This window comes from Lactuca saligna, chromosome 3 (assembly GCF_052625555.1).
Source record: "Lactuca saligna cultivar CGN05327 chromosome 3, ASM5262555v1, whole genome shotgun sequence".
Classification (NCBI taxonomy): domain Eukaryota; kingdom Viridiplantae; phylum Streptophyta; class Magnoliopsida; order Asterales; family Asteraceae; genus Lactuca; species Lactuca saligna.
In genome coordinates, this window is record NC_136419.1 from 22495437 (window position 1) to 22518936 (window position 23500).

Here is a 23500-nt window from a genome sequence, read left to right on the forward strand (position 1 = left end):
GGCTATCTTGGAGAAATCTTGGATAAATCTACGATAGTAGCCCGCCAGTCCCAGGAAGCTCCGAATCTCGGATGGAGACTTCGGGACCTCCCATCTCATCACGGCCTCGACCTTGGCCGGATCAACCAGAATCCCGTTCTGGTTGACGAGGTGTCCAAGAAATTGCACCTCGTGCAACCAAAACTCACACTTGGAGAACTTGGCATACAAGCTCTCCCTCCTCAGGGTCTCCAATACCTCCCTCAGATGCTCCTCGTGTTCCTCCCGAGTCTTGGAATAGACCAAGATATCATCGATAAAGACTATCACAGACCGATCCAGCATCGGTCTACACACGCGGTTCATGAGGTCCATGAACGCGGCAGGAGCATTGGTGAGCCCAAACGGCATCACCACGAACTCGTAATGACCATAGCGCGTCCGAAACACAGTCTTTTGCATATCCTCCTCCCTGACCCTCATCTGATGATACCCCGAACGCAAGTCAATCTTGGAGAACCAAGATGCTCCCTGAAGCTGGTCAAATAGGTCGTCAATCCTCGGAAGCGGGTATCGGTTCTTCACCGTTACCTTGTTCAGCTCCCGATAATCTATACACATCCGATGCGACCCATCCTTCTTTCTTACAAACAGAATCGGGGCTCCCCAGGGTGAACTGCTCGGCCGAATAAATCCCTTGTCCAGCAGCTCCTGTAGCTGCGTAGACAACTCCTGCATCTCGGGAGGAGCCAACCGATATGGTGCTTTGGCTATCGGAGCCGCACCGGGAATGAGGTCAATCCTGAACTCCACCTGTCGCTCCGGAGGTATCCCAGGTAGTTCCTCCGGGAAAACATCAGCAAAATCTCGAACCACCGGGACCTCGCTCACGGTCGCCTTACCCGCCTCCCGGGTATCCATCACATACGCGACATAACCCGCGCATCCCTGTTGAAGGTAGCGCCTAGCCCTCGCTGCTGAACATACAGCGAGTCCACACTGCGGTCGCTCTCCATGAATCACTAACTCTCCCCCGCTTGGGGTCCTGACTCGCACTAGCTGGTGCGCGCAATCTATCACTGCCCCATTAGGGCTCAACCAATCCATAACAATAATCACCTTGTTCCCACGCAATGGGATGGGAACCAAGTCTACCAAGTAATGCTCCTCAAACAGTCGCAGAACACAATCCCGAAACACCATTGATGCTCGCACCGATCGATCGTCAGCAATCTCTACCTCTAACGGGCAATCTAACTCGCCTGAAGTCTCATGAAATCTCTTGCTAAGAGCAAGAGAAACGAACGATCGGGATGCACCCGAGTCGAACAATACCTGAACCGGGATGCCGTTCACATGGAACGATCCTAATACACATGTATACACACAGAGCACATATCAATTGTGACATCCCAAAAATCTCGGCCAGAAAAGACCGATTTCATTTATGCTTTTTAAAATAATTTTCAGAGTAAATCCTTTTAATTTTAAAAGAGATGCGGAATTTGTTCCCAAAAACAAAACATGATAAAATAGATATTTATCAAAACATTTCATAAAGAAATATGATTTCATTTCATAATCAAAAGTCGGGATGTCATGTTCCGATACAGATCATAAAGCATAAACGATAGCATTACAAGTCTTTCAACAAATATATACATATACAGACTTGTAAACAAAACAACTTGATGTTCGCCCATCTTAAGCTCTTGCGCCACTTCCTGTAAAATAAATCAACTGAGTGGGTCAGGCTTGGGAGCCTGGTGAGCATGTAGGGTTTTCAACCCACAATAAATAATTTAATTAATTATTATCAACCAACAATAACCCAGTTACCCATTCCCGTTATTCTCACTTTATGTCCCTAAAATAACTATCACAAGGGACCTAGTCTAAGAATATTTCATCGGGGCGACTACACATGCTTCGGGGGTTCCTCAGCAATATAAGTCAAATAAGGCAACCATGGGGGGGATGGAATACAGCGAATGAACACCCAAGTTCATTAACACCTACAGGTTATGAGCCTGCTAGCGTTCCACTGGACTATCTAGAAAAGTCCGTGGTCGTCATCTAAATTCCGCTAGATGACTGGATCAAAACAACATCGAGGCCTCTCATCTGTTTATTACACACCAACTATCTACCCATAGTCTACCCAACATATTAGTAGATAAAATATACATTTTTATACGTAGTTTCAAAACCTGTATAGCATGCTCAATCAAAACATTTTTCACATAACAGATGAGGCATACACACATAACACGTATTTCATAGAGAATACTTCAGATCTATAAGATAGAAGAGAGTGAATATACACTCACACGTATAACAACCAAATATATACACATAACACGTATTTTATAGGAAATACTTCATAATATTGTGTTGGAATGAAAGTAACTACACACTCACATGATCAGAAGATGATCGGGCAGCACTACGGCTTGCAGAAGAGGTGTTTCTCCGTAGATCTGGAAGATCTTCACGAAACCGGGCTCCTCGCGGGCAGCGTTTCGGCTCGGGAATAACGCTCTTCGGGATTCTCGGGGCTTCGGATCTTGCTTCGGGGCTCGAGAATATTACCGGGGCTTCGGGGTATAAACGGCACGCAAAACAAGGCAAAACTTAGAGAGAAAGAAGAGTTTGAACAAGAGAAAATGGCTGAATTCGAGTTCTATTTATAGGCTGCTGGGTCTGGGATTACGCGGGGCGTACTCAAATTACGCGGGGCGTACTCGGGTTACACGGGGCGTACTTTGACGTCACTGCGTGCGTCGACTGGTGGCACTCGAGTATTGGTCAGACAAGTTGCAACCGACTGAGTACGCAGGGCGTACTCAAATTACGCGGGGCGTAATTGACTTGTCAAACTTCTAAATTGCGTAACTTTCGCATACGAGCTCCGTTTTCGACGTTCTTTATATCCACGCGAAGGTCAGACCATACTCTACAACTTTCATTTAGAGTCCATTGGCTAATTTTGACTTTTATTTTTATTATTTATTTTTAGAAGGCCGGGACAGAAAAACTTCGTTATAAATTCATAACTTCTTCGTCTGACGTCCGTTCTCGCCTAACTTTTCATCGTTTTGCTACTAACAATGAGATCTTCGATTCTCATTTAGATTGTTTCGGCTAAAAACCGCTCGATCTCAAATCGAGTATTCGGGTTGCATACTGCTAAGTCGAAACTTAGAAAAATCATAACTTCCTCATACGAAGTCAGATTTGGGCGTTCCTTTTATGCACGCTCTCGGTTTAACGAAATCTAAGACTTTCGTTTAGATCGCTAAGGCTAAATATCGTTCTATCTTAAATTCATATTTTACGTCACTCGGCGTCGTGTCGGTTCTGTCTCGAAACTTCGACAGGTCATAACTTCTTCGTTATAACTCGGATTTTGGCATTCCTTATATCTCCGAAATCCTTGTTTCGACCACTACAACTTTATGCACAGATATCGGGCATATCTCACACTTTAATTTTGACGCTTATTTCATTCTTAATTCATTAAATTATAAAAATCAAGAAAATAAACACATAAATCACATAATTCACAAATAATACATTCTTATTATTTCAAGTTGAGTTACAAAGGTTAACCTAGACTATTACATTGCTAAAAATGGAAAGCCCAGAAACACAGGCGTTACAATTCTCTCCACCTTAGAATGATTCCGTCCCCGGAATCACACTCCAACAAACAAATGCGGATAGCAACTCATTATGTCACTCTCCGTCTCCCAGGTGAGGTTTGGCCCATTCGTGTGTTTCCATCGGACAAGCACTAACTCCACCATCTTACATCGCAATTTCTTAGTCTTTTGGTCAACAATTGCCTCTGGTTCCTCAATCAACCTTTTGTTCTCATCAATCCTCAACTCTGAAAGTGGAATCATGTCGGGAACTTCCCCCGTGAACTTTCGTAAATAACACACATGAAAAGTGTTATGAATTCCACTCAGTTCTTCTGGTAGTTCGAGCTTGTAAGCTTGGTTCCCAATCCTCTGAAGAACTTTAAACGGTCCAATAAACCTTGGACTTAACTTTCCCCTTTTTCCAAATCTTATAAGTCCCTTCCACGGCGAGACTTTAAGCAAAACCGAATCTCCAACTTCAAAAGTCATCGGTTTTCGCTTTTTGTCAGCATAACTCTTTTGACGATCCTGAGCTGCTAACATTCTCTCCCTAATTATTTTCAACTTTTCAGCAGTTTGATGGACTATCTCCGGCCCCATAAACTGCTTTTCCCCAGCCTCAAGCCAACAAGACGGCGTACGACACTTCTGTCCATACAAGGCTTGATAAGGTGCCATCTTTATGCTCGAGTGAAAACTATTATTATAGGAAAATTCTACCAAAGGTAAATGTTCATCCCAATTACCTAGGAATTCCAAGGTACATGCTCTTAACATATCTTCAAGTGTTTGTATCGTCCGTTCGCTCTGACCATCAGTCTGCGGATGGTAAGCTGTACTTAAACACAACTTGGTACCCAATTCCTCTTGTAGACTTTTCCAAAATCGTGAGGTGAAACGGCTATCACGATCCGACACAATTGTTAATGGAACACCGTGAAGCCTCACAATTTCCTTTACGTAAGAATTCGCAAGCTTTTCCATAGACCATTTCTCCTTGGCTGCTATGAAATGCGCACTCTTAGTGAATCGATCAACGACCACCCAAATCATGTCGTGACCATTCTTTGTTCTGGGCAGTTTAGTGACAAAATCCATGGCAATGTCTTCCCACTTACCCATAGGCACAGGTAAAGGTTCTAAACTCCCGTACGGTTTCTGATGTTGTGTCTTGACTCTCGCACAAGTCACACACTCGGCCACATACTTTGCAACATCAAGCTTCATCGTCGGCCACCAGTAGTAGGGTTTCAGGTCCCTATACATTTTAGTGCTACCAGGATGAATCGAATACATGGTCTTGTGAGCTTCTTCCATCAGAAGATCTCTAATTCCTCCTGACTTAGGTACCCAAATACGATCTTGGAATACCTTCAGTCCATGACCGTTTGTACCAAACACCAACGTTTTACCCAAACGTTCCTCCTTTCGGTCATTTTTCTCAGAAGCTTCCTCTTGAGCTTTCTTTATACTTTCCACAATGGTCGAGACAACTTCAATTCTCAACGCTCTTGGCCTTTTCCTTTCAAGATTGACTTTCCGACTGAGAGCATCAGCAATAATATTAGCCTTACCGGGGTGGTAAAGTATCTCGCAGTCGTAGTCCTTGAGTAATTCTAGCCAGCGTCGTTGCCTCATATTCAATTCCTTCTGATTAAAGAGATATTGGAGACTCTTATGATCAGTGAAAAGTTTGCACTTAGTGCCATAGAGGTAATGCCTCCATATCTTCAGAGCGAAAACTACTGCTGCCAACTCCAAATCATGAGTCGGGTAGTTCTTTTCATGCTCTTTCAGTTGTCGAGACGCATATGCTATCACCCTTTCTCTTTGGGTTAAAACACAACCCAATCCAACCCCAGACGCATCGCTATAAACAGCGAAGTCTTCAACTCCTTCGGGTAGAGAAAGTATCGGTGCCTCGCATAGTTTCTTCTTTAGTTTCTCGAATGCTTCTTTATGCTTCTCACTCCAAGCATAAGCAGCTCCTTTGTGGGTCAAAGCTGTTAATGGACTAGCAATCGAAGAAAAGCCTTGGATAAACCTTCGGTAATATCCGGCTAATCCTAAAAAGCTTCGAATCTCCGTGGGAATTTTCGGTTCTTCCCACTTCATTACAGCTTCAATCTTTGCTGGATCAACCATTATCCCTTCCTGGTTGACCACGTGACCCAAGAATTGGACTTCACGAATCCAAAAATCACATTTGGAGAACTTAGCATATAGCTTCTCCTTCTTCAAAACTTCTAACACTTCTCGCAAGTGTTTGCCATGCTCCTCCTGGCTTTTTGAGTAAATCAGAATGTCGTCGATGAACACTATCACGGATTTATCAAGGAACGGATTACAAACCCTATTCATTAAATCCATGAATGATGCCGGAGTATTGGTTAGTCCAAACGACATAACCAAGAACTCGTAGTGTCCATATCTAGTTCTGAACGCAGTCTTCTCTATATCCTGCTCTCTTACTTTCAGCTGATGATATCCTGACCTAAGATCGATCTTCGAGAAATAGCTCGAACCTTGCAATTGATCAAATAGGTCATCAATCCTTGGCAACGGATATCTATTCTTTATTGTTGCCTTGTTCAGCTCTCTGTAATCAATGCACATTCTCATACTTCCATCTTTCTTCTTCACGAATAACACCGGAGCTCCCCAGGGCGATGAACTAGGTCTAATGAAACCTTTGTCCAACAACTCTTGAAGTTGCATCTCCGTTGGTGCTAATCGATAAGGTGCTTTTGCTATTGGCGTAGTTCCTGGTAGCAAGTCTATTCTGAACTCTACTTGTCTATCAGGTGGTAATCCAGGAAGATCTTCGGGAAATACTTCCGGATAATCACACACCACAGGAATACTCTGCATCACCTTCTTTTCCTTCTTAGCATCAATCACGAATGCTAAATATGATGTACATCCCTTGGTCAAACACTTTCTGGCTTTCATTAGGGAAATGATTACAGAATTCACTCGGCGTTTGTCCCCATACACCATAAACGATTTATTTCCAGGCGGGTTTACTTTAACTATCTTCTTTTTGCATAAAATTTCGGCATCATTGGCGCTGAGCCAATCCATTCCCAACACGATGTCGAAACCATTAAGTTCGATAGGCAATAATTCCTCGTGGAACTTATTCCCATTCAAGTCGATTAAGATGTTTTTCATACGATGGCTAACAGGTACAAACTTGCCACTAGCAACTTCGACTAATAAAGCATTATCTAGTCTATCAACAGGCAAAGCTAGTTTTCTACCAAATTCATGCGATATAAAGGAGTAGTTGGCTCCAGAATCAAATAAAATTTGGGCAGGCAAATTGTTAACGAGAAAGGTACCTGAAGCGACATCAGCTTCATCCTTAGCAGCTTCCAGTGTCATCTGGAATGCTCTCGCCTTCGGCTTTGGTGGAATGTTGGGCTTAGCTGCCTCCTTCTTCTTCGGACAATCTTTCAAAATATGCCCCTCTTCATTACAACCAAAACACATCCTTTTGTTGTTCGGACATTCATTGGCAAAATGTCCAACCTTTCCACACTTGTAGCAAGTTACATCCTCGCTACATTTCCCAAAATGCTTTTTCTTACACTTTTCACACCACTTCGCTTCCCCTCCTTTACCCCCACCAAACCTTTTCGAATCAGATTTCGAAAATTTGCTTTTCTTACCGGAACCAGATGTTCCCTCAAACTTCCTCTTCTCACCAACCTCAACCTTGTTGGTGGTTCTCCCCTTTATCATGTTCTCAACAGACTTGGCAGCCCAGATAGCTGCCTCTAAAGTATGTGCCTGACGTACTGGCACCTCATACTCCCATGGGAGTCCCTTCGCTTACCGATCCACCTTCGTCAGCTCGTCTGGAACGATACGCAAGGAAAACTCCATCTTATCGGTGAAGTTATTGGTGTATTCATCAACTGACATACTGCCCTTAGTCAATGTCAGGAACTTGTTCTCCAACTCCAACAGATTTTGAGCCGAGCAGAACTTGCGCTTAAACTGCACCAAGAACTCTGCCCATGACAATTGCAGTGGCTCATTAGGGCTCAAAGTCTTCCCTAGAGTGTTCCACCAACGAACGGCTCCACCTCGGAATTGACGCACGACATAGATAGTTTGCAACTTACCTCTGCAGCCACACGTCATGAATGCCAATTCCATTTCTGAGATCCAATCCATAACTCCAATCGGATCCTCCTTTCCATTGAAGGTTGATGGTTTGCAAGTCAAAAAGTCCTTGTACTTGCATCCCATTCCATCATTCCTTCCATCGTGGTTATCTTGCCTAACTATCGGTGGGTTGGCTTGACCAACTGATCCACTGAAGTTTCCACCTTCCGAGTGCCCTTCGTTTAATTCAGGCTCTTCCACACGAATCGACAGTTCTTCACGATTTTGTTGAAGCAACCGTCTAGTTTCCTCCATCTGATGATCCAACATTGTCTGAATCATCAATTGCACACCAGCCATGGTTATTGGCTCAGATGCTGCTGCTACAACAGGTCTTTGTTCAATCACTGGTGGTTGATTCCTATTTTCATCAGCATTTCCAACTCCACTTCTTGTTCTCGCCATTTTTGATCTACACACCGAATAAGGTGAAATTAGATCCTTATTCACGATAGATATTCAAATCATCCTTATCACTCCGAAACGTTTACATGCTAGTTCTAATATCGTAGACGTACGCTTAGAATCCTACACACATAAGGTTTCTAGATCCGGTCGGCAATAGACCATAGATTCGAACAAATAATATCATATATGGCAACATATAACATTTAGCACATAAAGCATTTTAGGCAACTTTCCTAAAATAAACTAGTGCTTGTGTCTTAAAACATAACAGACACATCTCAAAATTCCACTTAGCATTCTAAGTTTAAGTCTAGAAATCCTACAAATTCCTAGTTCGCTTAAACTAATGCTCTGATACCAACTGTGACATCCCCAAAATCTCGGCCAGAAAAGACCGATTTCATTTATGGTTTTTAAAATAATTTTCAGAGTAAATCCTTTTAATTTTAAAAGAGATGCGGAATTTGTTCCCAAAAACAAAACATGATAAAATAGATATTTATCAAAACATTTCATAAAGAAATATGATTTCATTTCATAATCAAAAGTCGGGATGTCATGTTCCGATACAGATCATAAAGCATAAACGATAGCATTACAAGTCTTTCAACAAATATATACATATACAGACTTGTAAACAAAACAACTTGATGTTCGCCCATCTTAAGCTCTTGCGCCACTTCCTGTAAAATAAATCAACTGAGTGGGTCAGGCTTGGGAGCCTGGTGAGCATGTAGGGTTTTCAACCCACAATAAATAATTTAATTAATTATTATCAACCAACAATAACCCAGTTACCCATTCCCGTTATTCTCACTTTATGTCCCTAAAATAACTATCACAAGGGACCTAGTCTAAGAATATTTCATCGGGGCAACTACACATGCTTCGGGGGTTCCTCAGCAATATAAGTCAAATAAGGCAACCATGGGGGGGATGGAATACAGCGAATGAACACCCAAGTTCATTAACACCTACAGGTTATGAGCCTGCTAGCCTTCCACTGGACTATCTAGAAAAGTCCGTGGTCGTCATCTAAATTCCGCTAGATGACTGGATCAAAACAACATCGAGGCCTCTCATCTGTTTATTACACACCAACTATCTACCCATAGTCTACCCAACATATTAGTAGATAAAATATACATTTTTATACGTAGTTTCAAAACCTGTATAGCATGCTCAATCAAAACATTTTTCACATAACAGATGAGGCATACACACATAACACGTATTTCATAGAGAATACTTCAGATCTATAAGATAGAAGAGAGTGAATATACACTCACACGTATAACAACCAAATATATACACATAACACGTATTTTATAGGAAATACTTCATAATATTGTGTTGGAATGAAAGTAACTACACACTCACATGATCAGAAGATGATCGGGCAGCACTACGGCTTGCAGAAGAGGTGTTTCTCCGTAGATCTGGAAGATCTTCACGAAACCGGGCTCCTCGCGGGCAGCGTTTCGGCTCGGGAATAACGCTCTTCGGGATTCTCGGGGCTTCGGATCTTGCTTCGGGGTTCGAGAATATTACCGGGGCTTCGGGGTATAAACGGCACGCAAAACAAGGCAAAACTTAGAGAGAAAGAAGAGTTTGAACAAGAGAAAATGGCTGAATTCGAGTTCTATTTATAGGCTGTTGGGTCTGGGATTACGCGGGGCGTACTTTGACGTCACTGCGTGCGTCGACTGGTGGCACTCGAGTATTGGTCAGACAAGTTGCAACCGACTGAGTACGCAGGGCGTACTCAAATTACGCGGGGCGTAATTGACTTGTCAAACTTCTAAATTGCGTAACTTTCGCATACGAGCTCCGTTTTCGACGTTCTTTATATCCACGCGAAGGTCAGACCATACTCTACAACTTTCATTTAGAGTCCATTGGCTAATTTTGACTTTTATTTTTATTATTTATTTTTAGAAGGCCGGGACAGAAAAACTTCGTTATAAATTCATAACTTCTTCGTCTGACGTCCGTTCTCGCCTAACTTTTCATCGTTTTGCTACTAACAATGAGATCTTCGATTCTCATTTAGATTGTTTCGGCTAAAAACCGCTCGATCTCAAATCGAGTATTCGGGTTGCATACTGCTAAGTTGAAACTTAGAAAAATCATAACTTCCTCATACGAAGTCAGATTTGGGCGTTCCTTTTATGCACGCTCTCGGTTTAACGAAATCTAAGACTTTCGTTTAGATCGCTAAGGCTAAATATCGTTCTATCTTAAATTCATATTTTACGTCACTCGGCGTCGTGCCGGTTCTGTCTCGAAACTTCGACAGGTCATAACTTCTTCGTTATAACTCGGATTTTGGCATTCCTTATATCTCCGAAATCCTTGTTTCGACCACTACAACTTTATGCAAAGATATCGGGCATATCTCACACTTTAATTTTGACGCTTATTTCATTCTTAATTCATTAAATTATAAAAATCAAGAAAATAAACACATAAATCACATAATTCACAAATAATACATTCTTATTATTTCAAGTTGAGTTACAAAGGTTAACCTAGACTATTACATTGCTAAAAATGGCAAGCCCAGAAATACAGGCGTTACATCAATACCATAACATCATAAAACAAAAGATAGAAGGAAAGAATCATACCCGTCACCACATCGGGCGCGGCGCGTGCCTCCTCGGCAGTCAACTGAAATGCCCGACTCCTCACCACTGGAGCCTCTGCCTTGCCCTGCCGACCATCCGTGATCCGCAGGGTCGCTGGAGCCGGCGCCTTCACTGGCGCTGCAACTGACAACTGGGGGCAATTCGCCTTCTTGTGGCCCCTCTGGTTGCAGTGAAAACACAGCAACTCGGATGTCTGAATAACTGAAGTTGGAGCAGTACAATCCCTGCTAAAGTGCCCTGTCTTGCCGCACTTGTAGCAGCCTCCTGATCCCATCCTACATATCCCCACGTGCGTCCTGCCGCATTTCCCGCAGCGGCTCGATCCTGAATGACCTTTCGGTCTACCGTCTGGTCCCTTGGGCTTCTTCCCCGAAGCCCCTCCTGCCTGACCGTCCTCCAGTTTCTGTTTCCGGATGTGCTCCAAATCTATCTCCCTCTCCCTAGCCCTGGCAATCATGGAGTCCAGGGTGGGGCAAGCCGAAAAACTAACATGCTCCCGGATGTCAGCTCATAGCATATCATGGTAACAAGTCCTCCTCATGTCCTCGTCACCGGCATACTGGGGAACCAATAAAGCCCTCTCACGAAACTTGGCGGTGATCTCCGCCACGGTCTCTGTCGTCTGCCTCATGTCTAGAAACTCCCTGGCCAGCTGCTGAAGCTCGACCGCGGGTGTAAACTCTGCCCTGAACCTAGCCACAAAGTCCGACCAGGTCATTGCCTCGATAGCCGAGGCTCCCAACGAGTCACCCACTGACTCCCACCAATCTCGGGCTCGGTCCCGTAAACACCCTGCTGCGTACCTCACCTTCGACCCCTCGGGGCAGAAGCTGGTCAACTGGGCGGACTCAATATCTGCAATCCACCGCCTGGCGACAATGGGGTCCTTCACCCCATGGAAATCCGGCGCACCACTGCCCCTAAAGTCCTTGAAGGACAGTGTGCGAGATCCCGACTGGCTAGAGGCCAAGTCGCTCCTGAATGCCCGTAGGCGATCCTCCATCAACTCCACGATCCCTTCCTTGATCGACCCAAAGATGATGGGGGTCGACTCAAGGATGCCCCTAGTGATCTCCGACGTGATGAACTCACGTAACCTCTCATCAATCGGCTCGATGCCTGATCCCGAACCTGACCCCTCTCCTGACCCGCCATCTGTCGGTCTCGGTCGAAGTACCACCATTCTGCAAAACATCATAATAATCATTAGTGGTACTGCTACTTTCTGAGGAATCTCATCTACTTACAGGTTCCTTGGTCTCGTCTTGGCCTTCCTCGGCTCGGGTACGGATCCTCTGCTTTCAGTAGTACGGGCCCATACTACCTTCCACATCTACCCGTACCTTCTCCAAGGAATTCCTTGACTCCACCAGCTCCCCTTTACTACTGCTCCTCTCTGTTATTCTCATCCTAGGCTTGCCCTAGGGAAAACTCAAGTTCAACACGATTGGTCCTTAGCTGCTGTAGGTCTCCTCATAGTGCCAGTTAGCCACCACCTAAACACCATCACATGGGACGAGGATTAGATAATCCTTCAAGTAAAAGATCCGTCCCTACAACGGTTGGACTCAAACAAGAGCTGCGCAATAGGGCCAGTTCCAATACTTTGGGATTATTCAACCCTGATTACATGTGGTGTGACGTGTTTACCTAGTGGCTAACTCCCATTACTCGGAACCCCACCAAGCACGAAGCAAGCAGCATTCGGATAAGGGGAAATAGACTCAAGCCAAAACTATTCTTATAACAAGAAACGACACTAGCATAGGATGCTAAGCTCATACTATCAGGCATAACCTAAACAGGCTATCCTACTACCGTCTACTCAATTCTAGCATGCAATACTCATAAAGCTGTAACACATAAGCAGGCACATAAGGCATCACTCCTAGATCCTTAGCCTATTCTAGCATGCAGTTCTACGTAAGCTGATAAACATAACATAAACTTGTATGGGTACCATGGGGAATACTTACTTGAGCTCGGCCGGTCGCGCACGTCACACACTTCGCTCTTTCTTATGACTCTTTTCCGAGTTTTAGAAAACATTTTCTTTTGGAAAATCTTTCAATCCCTCAATTTGAGTTCAGACACTCCCGAAGGCGTGTCCGAATCCCTCAAACCAGGGCTCTGATACCAACTTGTAACGACCCAATTTTCATGTCCAAAAATTTCATTTTAAAATATTACTTTTAGAAAACATTAATAAATAAAAGCATTGTTTGATCACGTCATAACACATCGCAAACCATGTTTTAATATTCAAACCATACAATCCATCAAATATCAGAGTACAATCCCAGTGAATCTCGTAAATGCGGAAACCGAAGAGTGTGTGTGTGACATGCTACTACCGTGCCGGCTCTTTTCCCCTAGCTGAGGAGGTACCTGAAACCAAAACTGAAACCATAAGCACAAAGCTTAGTGAGCTCCCCCATAATACCCCATACTATACAGCACATAACAGACAACATGCAATTAGGAGATACGGGCCCCGCCCACACTCGTGAGGATACGGGCCCCGCCCACACCTAACTTTCTGAGAGATACGGGCCCCGCCCACACTCGTGAAGATACGGGCCCCGCCCACACTTCGCTACCTGGGAGATACGGGCCTAGCCCACACTCCATTCTCAGAGGGATACGGGCCTCGCCCACACCCAACCGTCAACACATATCATACAAGTATCACGCAGACAACAAGTATAAACAGTTCTATCATACTGGTTTATATATATCACAATCAACTCGACTAATAGATACGGGCTCGGCCCACACTATAATACTAACGTCTCATCTATACGGGCCGGCCTTGGTGCCTTAGGCCCATTACTAATGAAAGGAAACTCACCTCGAAATAGCTGCTGATCTGTGTGGGAATTGATCACCTACTACTGCTGCTGCTGCTCCGGAAACTCCCCGGCTGTAATTCCCACAATATACTTAATCATACACTGCTAACTGTCCTTTGGGTAAAAAGACCATTTTACCCCTGGTCTAGCCCTAAGTCAAATCGAAGTCAATTATTAGATTACCCGACTCGCCGAGTGGATCTCCACTCGCCGAGTCCCTAGCAAACTATTGTCCTGGGTCCCTGATTCTACTCGTCGAGTTGGGCTATGACTCGACGAGTTCATCTTCTAAACTGACGTTCACCCTCTTCATCCTACTCGCCGAGTTGTATGAACAACTCGTCGAGTTCATCTTCATCCGAAGAACACTTTATGCTAAGACTCGCCGAGTTGTATGAACAACTCGCCGAGTCTGTTCTTGATCTATGAAGATTGCCTTGGACTCGCCGAGTCAGGGCATTGACTCGCCGAGTCCTATCATGGGTGAGTTCAGCTTCCAACTCACCGAGTCACCCCCTGTGACTCACGGCTCAACTCGATACATCTTAAAGGGACCGGTTCAGTGACTCGCGACCAGACTCGTCGAGTCACATAGATGACTCGCCGAGTCACAGCCATGCATCCATCAAATACACCAATTTGCTCGATTCCAGCCCATGCCATTCACAGATATGGGCTTCTAGGACACAAATCACACGTAAAGTTTCCAACTTTACGTGTAGATATTCACCAATATGGATTTTAAGGCTCAAAGTGCACCAAAAGGGGTAGATCTAGGGCTTTCATGCAATATGACCCCATAAAGGCATTAGATCCAAGTTCCAGGGACTAGATCATGCCTAGATCTAAAGGCTAACAACTTATTATCACCCACAAAGCACAAACAAGCTTGGAGAAGAGCCCAAGAAGGACTCCAATGAAGCAAAAAGGGATTACAAGCTTGAAAACAGAGGGGAAACGAGCTATACCTCAAGGAATATGTTGAAATGACACAAAGATGCCTGATCTCCTTCTCCTCTTCTTGATCTACACCTCTTTCTCCTCAAAACCTTCAAGAACACACCAAGAGCACTTCAATCTCTCAAGGAAATAAGGGAAAAACGATGCTGGGGAGTTCTGGGGGTGAATAGGGACGAGTTGGGGCGGAATGAGGGTTTAAATAGGGTGCAAACCCTTGAAACTTAGGGTTTCATCCAGCAGCGGTGACTCGCCGAGTCCAGGATATGGACTCGCCGAGTCGCCCACTTAAAAGTGTCCTGAGTCTCGTCCCTACTCGGCGAGTTGGACCTTATGACTCGCCGAGTCCAAGGCTAAAATAGGGCAATGCTCAAATAAAATTCACATACCGGAAACCAGGTGCTACAAAATTGTTCTAAAATTTGAGGTTTTACAGATAACGAAAAGGTTTTGATATTGGGTACTTGAACTCGAAACGTTGATTTTTTTTTTCATTCTATTAGAGTTTGGGATTTGGTTGTTAGGATTCAATTTTTTGAAAAAAATAGAGAGAAATTAATAGAAGGAGGTGTGACTTTAAAGGGTAAAATGTGTGTATATTTATAGATGTTGTAAAGGATTAAAAATTCAATTTTTAGATATGTAGCCGTTGTTAAGTAAAAAACAAAATATATATATATATATATATATATATATATATATATATATATATATAATTTTTTTTACCGGTTTTCAACGAGTGGATTGAAAAAAATTTATTTTATTTTACCGTTTTTCAACGTTTCAAATAGGAAAAATCGGTATATAATAGCAAGAGAGAGACTGCATGAAGCCCTCCCTCCATCTTCTCCCTACACCGACGTTCATGTACTTCCGATGCGGTGTTCCCACTGGCCGGAAAAGGTCCCATTGACCCTTCCCCCGATGCTCCGTGGAGTTTTAGAAGTGTCTTTGGAAAAAGATCATTTATTAGGGGACTCTAGCTTAGGTAGGATCTGTAAGTCTGTACAGTATGGGTTCGGTCTCAGACCGCACTCTGTGACACGTAGACCAGGAACACCGCCCCCAGACCGCGGTCAGGTGCGGTCTTGGCCTCACTGCGGTCCTTAAGTGCCGCGATTTCTGATTGGTTGAGGGGAAAAAGGGAGGATCGTCGACTTTTGTGTTTATTTAAATTTTTTTTTTTGCTTTTTCTTTCTTATATATACATATCTAACATCATTTTTTTTTCACAACACAATCTCTTGTCTCTCTCAAAAAACTTTTTTAAAAAAAATCAACACTCTCTAAAAAATGTCATATTCTTCATCTTCTGAAGAATTTCAGACTATTTTTGATACCGCTATTGCGTGTGTTCAAATGGCGGAACAAACATACAACGTTGTATGTAACAACGCAGCTCCAAGTTCTCAACAGAGAACACGAAGATATATTTGCAGAAATCATGAAGAAGTCAATCAACGTTTGGTGCAAGACTATTTTGCTGAGAATGCCACTTATCAAGGGTATTATTTTCGTAGGCGCTTCAGAATGCTCAAAGGTTTATTCGAACGTATAGTTGAAGATGTAACGAGGGAGTGCAGTTTTTTCCAACAACGCTACGATGCTAGAGGTACACCCGGTTTCACTCCCTTACAAAAATGCACGACCGCACTTCATCAGTTAGCATATGACATTCTGCTTGATGCGTTAGACGAAAGTTTTAGGATGTCTGCTAGGATAGCACGAGACAGTCTCTATTTTTTCTGCAAAACTGTGATTCAGTTTTATGGTCCAAAATATTTACGTAACCTACACGTAATGACATTCTGCAATTGCAAGCTCATCATGCTAGTGTACATGGGTTTCCTGGAATGCTAGGAAGCATAGATTATCTCCATTGGGCATGGGAAAATTGCCCTACAGTATATCATGGGCAATTTACCCGAGGTGATCATGGTCACCCAACGGTCATAGTTGAAGCAGTTGCATTACAAGATATGTGGATTTGGCATGCTTTTTTTGGTTCTCCTGGTTCGATTAACGACATCAACGTTCTTAATCGTTCACCAATATTTAACAACATATACGATGGATCCGCACTAGATTCTTCTTTTTAAGTGCATGGAACGCCATATAAGTATGATTATCATCTGGTCGATGGAATCTATCATGAGTATGTTGTGTTTGTTAAATCGTTACAACTCCACATGGTTATAGACGAAAGAAATTCAAGAGAGCTCAAGAAAGAGCTACGAAGGATGTTGAGCGTGCTTTTGGAGCTCTGAAGAAACGGTGGTTCATATTGAAAAAACCAACAACTTATTTAGGCGACGAAAAACTTCAAGAAATCATGTATACATGTCTTATATTGCATAACATGATTATTGAAGACGCAGGAAGAGCGACATGTGCGTTTGACGAGGAAGAAACCATACCAAAGACACATCAGATAGAAATTAGTAGCGAAGAGTATATAAATAGGAGAGCAGAGATACGTTGCACTGAAACATTTCACAATCTTCGCAATGATTTGGTGGAACACATTTACGGGGTTCAAAACATTAACCTTAATTTGGATCTACCGGATGACCCTGAAGACGAGTTTTTGGAGAACAACTTTATGTAGTTTGATTTAGTTATTTTATTTATGTTTTTTAAGTTTCTAGGATTATTTAAATGTTATGTGTGTGGTTTTTGTGTTTAATTATTTTTATTTTTATTTTTTTATTTTTTTTGGTAATGCAATGTAATGTTTTTTTTTTAATTTTCAAGTAATGAAAAATTATGTTTTTTTTTATTAAAATAGAAGTTTTATTAAATTAAAATAGTTAAAGGTTAAAAAATCATTATGCTTTTTTCTATAGGTAGGATGTGTAGGGTTCCAGAAAAATCATTATTACTTTTTCCATCTATTTTGTATAGTCATTGCCGTTAAAATGTGGTAAATACTAACATTTGACATGAAGGACTATCAAATAAAACATACACATTTATTATTAACTTTATATGTACAATAGCAAATTAATGTTGGGAATGTATTATGTAAAAGAACTTTGTTATAAATAAAGCTGTTTTATTATGCAAAATACCGGTCATAATGATTTTTATATTTCCATTAATTGGTTTGTTTCTTAACGGTTAGAACTCGAATTCTAAAAATAAACATATAAAAACGTATAACTCAAATATTCTTTATTCTAATAAATGAATAGGTTTATTTTTCTATTGAGAAGTGTAATACTATTAAACTCATTATTAATATTACTAGTTTATAACTTGTGGGAACCACGGTTATAAAATTAATTAAATTTTAATAGTTAAAATTTAAAATTATTAATAACTTATTTTAAATAAATTATTAATTAAGAGGTTTTTTTAGTTATATAAAACTATAATCATTGATTTAAATAAATATGTAAAATTAGATCACTTTATAATTTGTATTAAATTTATTTTAATTTTTATTCTAATGTTGTTAATTTAATGTAATTAGAATGAGAAATTTAATATTTAAAATTTGAAATGGAGAAAGAATATGTTGACAAATTATATGTATTAATTATAAGACATAATAAGGTGAAACATGACAAAAAAAAATTACATTAATTATGAGGTTTAATATGGTGACACATATCAAAAGAAGATTAAAAACTATTTTTTTATTAGAATAGAGATATACCATTAATCGTGCCACTTGTCAACCTATTAATTATCAATTTTAAAATTTTAAAATTACACTTTAATTACATTAAATTATTACTTGATTCTCCATTTTCAATTTCAAATTTTAATTTGTTTACTCTAATTATATTAAATTAATAACATTATATTAAAAAATAAAATAAAATCAATACAGGTTATAAGATGATATAACTTCACATATTTATTTAGATCAACAATTATAATTTTATATAATTAAAAAATATCTTTTGAATAGTTAATTATTTAAAATAATTAATTAACAATTTTGATTTTTTAATATGAAAATTAAATTTATTTTATAACTGTGACTCTCATATGTTATAAACTAATATTAAAAATAAAAATAACTAGTATGAAAAATCAAGTTCCTAAAAAAACACCGAATCAAACATATATTTTTCCATACTACTATATCATATTAATTAAGAAAAAATTGACAGTAATTAAAAAGTTAAAATTTGACGGTTTAAAGTAAAATTACGAATTCTACATAATTTTTTTTATCAATTATGCTATGATTTAATATTTTCCCATAAATTATTTCAGTCATTTACATCAAACTTAAAAAGTTATTTATTATTTCAATACAGATTTATTTGACATTGGAATATTGGATAAGACCATTTTAAGTTTTACAACATACTACAGCTGGTTTGAACGATATGCAAGCTGGAGCATTAACCTTTTGTATATTTATCAATAATTTTATTCTTTAATACGAGTAAACGAAACAAAAAGCTGCAATTCAATTGATGCTACCGACAAATGTATCGTTGTTATATACACACACACAAAAGTCTCTCATAATAAACACATTTAAAAAAACAAATATTACTCCATATATATATATATATATATATATATATATATATATATATATATATATATATATATATATATATATATATATATATATGGGAAAAGTGAATATACTCTTAAGGGTATATAAGGTTAGGTACCAAAACACACCATAATACATTGTTTTGTTTGATATATTCATCATAATGTTCTTAAACTTCAACCCCTAACTTGATTTAGTTTCAAAATTTTCGAAATTTCACTATTATCTTTCTCTTATGTCACATCTTTTTGTCGAACACTTATTAAGTTATATTTATTGTAGTTGAAAATGAAAATTAAGTAAGAGGAAGATAAATGTGTAATTTATAAAAATCATGGAAGTAAATCAACTTAGAAATTAAATTATAAGAACATTGGACAATTATAATGTATTATATGATAAAAAACGACTAAACATTGTGAGTTTGGGTATATATATATATATATATATATATATATATATATATATATATATATTAACGGTTACATGTACAGTTTTATGATATAAAATAGTTATGGGATTCTTGTATTTTTCATCTCCTGGGGTTCTTTTGACATCATCAACGTACATAAGAGAAACCTCACGAATTTATAAAAGAATAATAAATAAAACATTAAAAGAATCGTAAAATTTAAGAAATTTAGAAAGTCCATTTCCAGATCTTGATCCGAAGATCAAGCTTACATTTGGCAGCAGAAACAGTAGCAGCTACCGATGAAGATGATGAATTTCTTGAATTCCCACTGCCACCCTTTGGAATTAAGCTATGAATTCCTTCGCATTTTACCCGAATCCCAATCTTTTTGCTTCTTATGGACTCGATTTTGACTCGAACTTTAGTATCAAGCAGCAACTTTAATGGCAGCCCTGATTTCTTTTTCAGATCCGATCTCATTCGATTCACTGTTTCTGTTTCCAGAAGCTGGGAGTTGCTAGACAATGATGAGCGGATAATGGTGATGTTATTCGGATTACTAACAAACGAGTTAGCGAAATATCCGTTCGCGACTTGCGTTCCTTCGGATAAACACGTAATCGAGATTGAATCATAGTAAAATGTGATTTTCTTGTTTGGGTTTCTGGTAGAGATGGTAAGATTGAGGTTTGAAGTGAGTCGTGTGGTGTCATCGGCGGTGGTGGTGAGGTTGAATTCCGAGATTTTGAGGGCGGCGATAGAGAACGTTGGTCTGTGGGGGCGGTAGAGGAGGTAAAGTATACAACCTGCGATGGCGGATATGAGGAGGAGGAGAGTGATGATAAGAACTGACCAGAAGCAGCATAAGCAGAAGCATCCACGGCGGCTGCGGCGCCGAGTTCGTTGGTTGGTGACTGAGTTTGGCCGGTAGGGGTGGCGATTGGGTTGCTGGGCTTTGCTTGGTGGTGGTGGTAGTATTGTGTTTGTTGTGGCGGTGGTTGTGTTGCCGTTGGGTTTTGATGAAGGATAAACTCTGTCAGTCATTTTAGAGTCTGAAGTGGTAAACCGGCGGCTTCGGTGGTGGTACTGGTGGTGGTGGTGTCAGCAAGCACTTGGAATCAGAGGAGGAAAATAGGAGATTAATAAAGACTGATAAGAATGAAATGGAAAGTCTTTGTGGGCAACAAGTTATTTGTGATACGTGTATCAACGTAAAATATAAAATAAGAACCGACCACATACTAACCTCTTTGCAAAATTAGTCAAAGACTTTCATATTTTTTATTATTCGGGAAGGTATTCATAAATGAGCTAGCCCATCCACCGAAAGCCAGAAAGCGATTATTTTTGGGCCAGAAAGCGATTATCAATACTTCAATAGGGTACAAAATAGTAGTACCTTTTACAAAAAAAAAAAATAATAATAATAATAATAATAATAATAATAAATAAAAAATAAAAAAATAAAAAAATTCACATATTAATTTACTATATATCAATTTCGAGTCGAGGGTTTTCTTAAGAACAATTTAAATTTCTTCTTTCTTTTTTTTTAAGAACAATTTACGATATATCTGTGCCAATATACCACTAATCTTTTTTGGTAAATGGAAACGACATATCGTATCAATATAAGTAAATGGTTAGCATATTTATGAGCGGATATATTTATGGGTACACATTTAGACAAATGTGTCGTATTTTTATCTAAATCTATACAACACGATAAAACTTTATAAAATATTAATACCACACAAAATAATATTGTATTATTTCAATATAAAACGAAAATGATTAAGTTAAAACAAATTCAATACGAAAAACATGATAAAGATAATATGAATATAACATTATTTTGGTTAATTCATACTAATTTTTCTTATACAAAATCCTACAAAGAACATATAGATATCTTATCAGTTTCATGTAGATCTGACAAAACTTGGCACGACACGACATGTAACACCCCGTTTATTTATTAAATAAATGAATTAATTAATGGACGGACGGTAGCTCTAAAATAAATAATTATATATTAAAGGATGGTATGGAAGAGCTAATTGATATAATTTAGAAGTTGAGAGTTAAAAGTGTAAGTTCCGGACTCAGTTTATAATTATTTATGAAGACAAGGGGCTCTGTGGTAATTATTTGGAATTAAATTAAAAGGAAATGAGGTTGAAGGGCTGATTATGTCATAATTAAAATGTTGGGGGTTGTTTGGTAAATTTTGTACATGTAAAGGATTTTAATGTTGAGGGTTTAGATGGTAATTATCAGATTTAATTTGAAGAAGATTTCCAAAGCCAGGGTAGAAAGGGTAAAATTTGGATTACATTTGATAAGATACTTTAGGGAGGGGCCAGAAGTGTAATTTTTGCAAAAGATGTTGAGTGGTCGGGATTTATAACCCGCCACCCTTGCCATTAAAACCCTAACCCAAGGATTCACAACCGCCACCACTCCGAGTTCCCTCATGCTTTCCGACCAGATGCAGTCCCGAGCAACCGCCGCCTGCCGCCTTGGTAGTGTTGTTGTCGATCTCGAACATTTCCCTCTTTCTTCTTCTCTTATCTCACCTTCGGCCACACTGCCAATGTCGCTAGGACTGTCGGGCGCTGCCGCCAACCGTTGTTGTTGCAGCTGGTAATGTTATATTGTCGCTGCCATTTCATCTGCCGCCGACATGGACAAAGTTTAACGAGATAGGGGGGATGGGACTCTTGGGAGAGACCAGAAGAGCTGATCGTGTCTATTGTCAACGGAAGACACCGTTGTTGTTGTTTCTCCTTCGCCAGCGCCATGCCACAACGTCGTTGCTGGAGATGCCAATGATTGAAGGACCGGCGAGTCGGTTGATGGATGGCGGAGCTGAAGAGCTGAAAGGAATTACGCGCCGCTGCCATTTCTTCCTTATTCCGCCGCCACCAGCCGCCGTGGGTGGTGGCTGTGGGTGTGTGTTCGTATGTTATTGATGTTTCCGGTTGTTATGAGGTTGTATATGTGTTTTGTGGATCGGAAAAAGCCACTGCCACCACCGTGAGGTGGTGGCTGCCGCCATGCATCACCGCCGGCTACCATAGTGTGGCTGTGTGTACATATGTTATTATTAGTGCATGTGTAGGGGTGTGTATTATCGAGTTGTACATTTATAAAAGTGCCAAGATAATAATAGAAATCTCAAACCACCACCGTAGGGTGGTGGCTACCGCCACCGGCCGCCGTGTCGGGTGGTGGTGTGCTTGCCTTGTTGAGTTTGAATCGCTTGGGGTGCTTGAAACCCTAATGGGCCCAATGAATCCCTGTTGGACCTAAAAGCCCAAATATGAGACTGATGGGCCTAGTGAAAACCCTAATGGGTCTAATGGACCTTAATGACCTAAGGAAAACCCTAATGGGTTTAAGGACCTAGCTATTGGGCCTATTGGGCTAATATGGGTTGAAAACCCTAATTAGGGTTTGGAAAACCCTAATGCAATGAAACCTTAATTTGGTGAATTAATCGGAACACACATGAATTATTTGATAACTTGAAATATTAAATAATAATCATAGGCAAAAATTAATCTAAGCAATATTGGACTTAATGGATTAAGTCCTTAGTGGATTAAGTCCTTAATGGGTTAAGTAGGAAACTTAACCCTAATCATCATTTTATGTGAAACCCTAATTTCACTTGGGCATTTCTATTGGGCTTTGATGATTAGGATAATAATAGGCCATCCAAAAACAAGCTAATGGGCTAAAATAATTTAATGGGCCTAGGGTAAGTCCCATTTAAGGGGTTGGGCCCAAATTGGAAAATTGGGCCATAAATGGGCTATAGTTTGGGCCTTTATGATTATAAGACATTGGACTATTAGAAATACCAAATGTTGGACTGGACTTTT

General features: G+C 40.2%; 2 protein-coding genes across 2 annotated transcripts; one reads left to right on the forward strand and one right to left on the reverse strand.

Moving 5' to 3' along the window:
- The first annotated feature begins 15963 nt into the window (after positions 1 to 15963).
- Positions 15964 to 17278, forward strand: LOC145035256 (uncharacterized). Its single transcript, XM_078983830.1, has 2 exons — positions 15964 to 16505; positions 16870 to 17278. The coding sequence occupies exons 1-2, from the start codon at positions 15964 to 15966 to the stop codon at positions 17276 to 17278; spliced, it is 951 nt and encodes a 316-aa protein (XP_078839956.1).
- Positions 17279 to 19760: 2482 nt separating this feature from the next.
- Positions 19761 to 20857, reverse strand: LOC145034745 (NDR1/HIN1-like protein 13). Its single transcript, XM_078983250.1, has one exon. It carries the CDS (start codon positions 20652 to 20654, stop codon positions 19836 to 19838), a length of 819 nt encoding a protein of 272 aa, XP_078839376.1. The 5' UTR covers positions 20655 to 20857; the 3' UTR covers positions 19761 to 19835.
- Positions 20858 to 23500: the final 2643 nt, after the last annotated feature.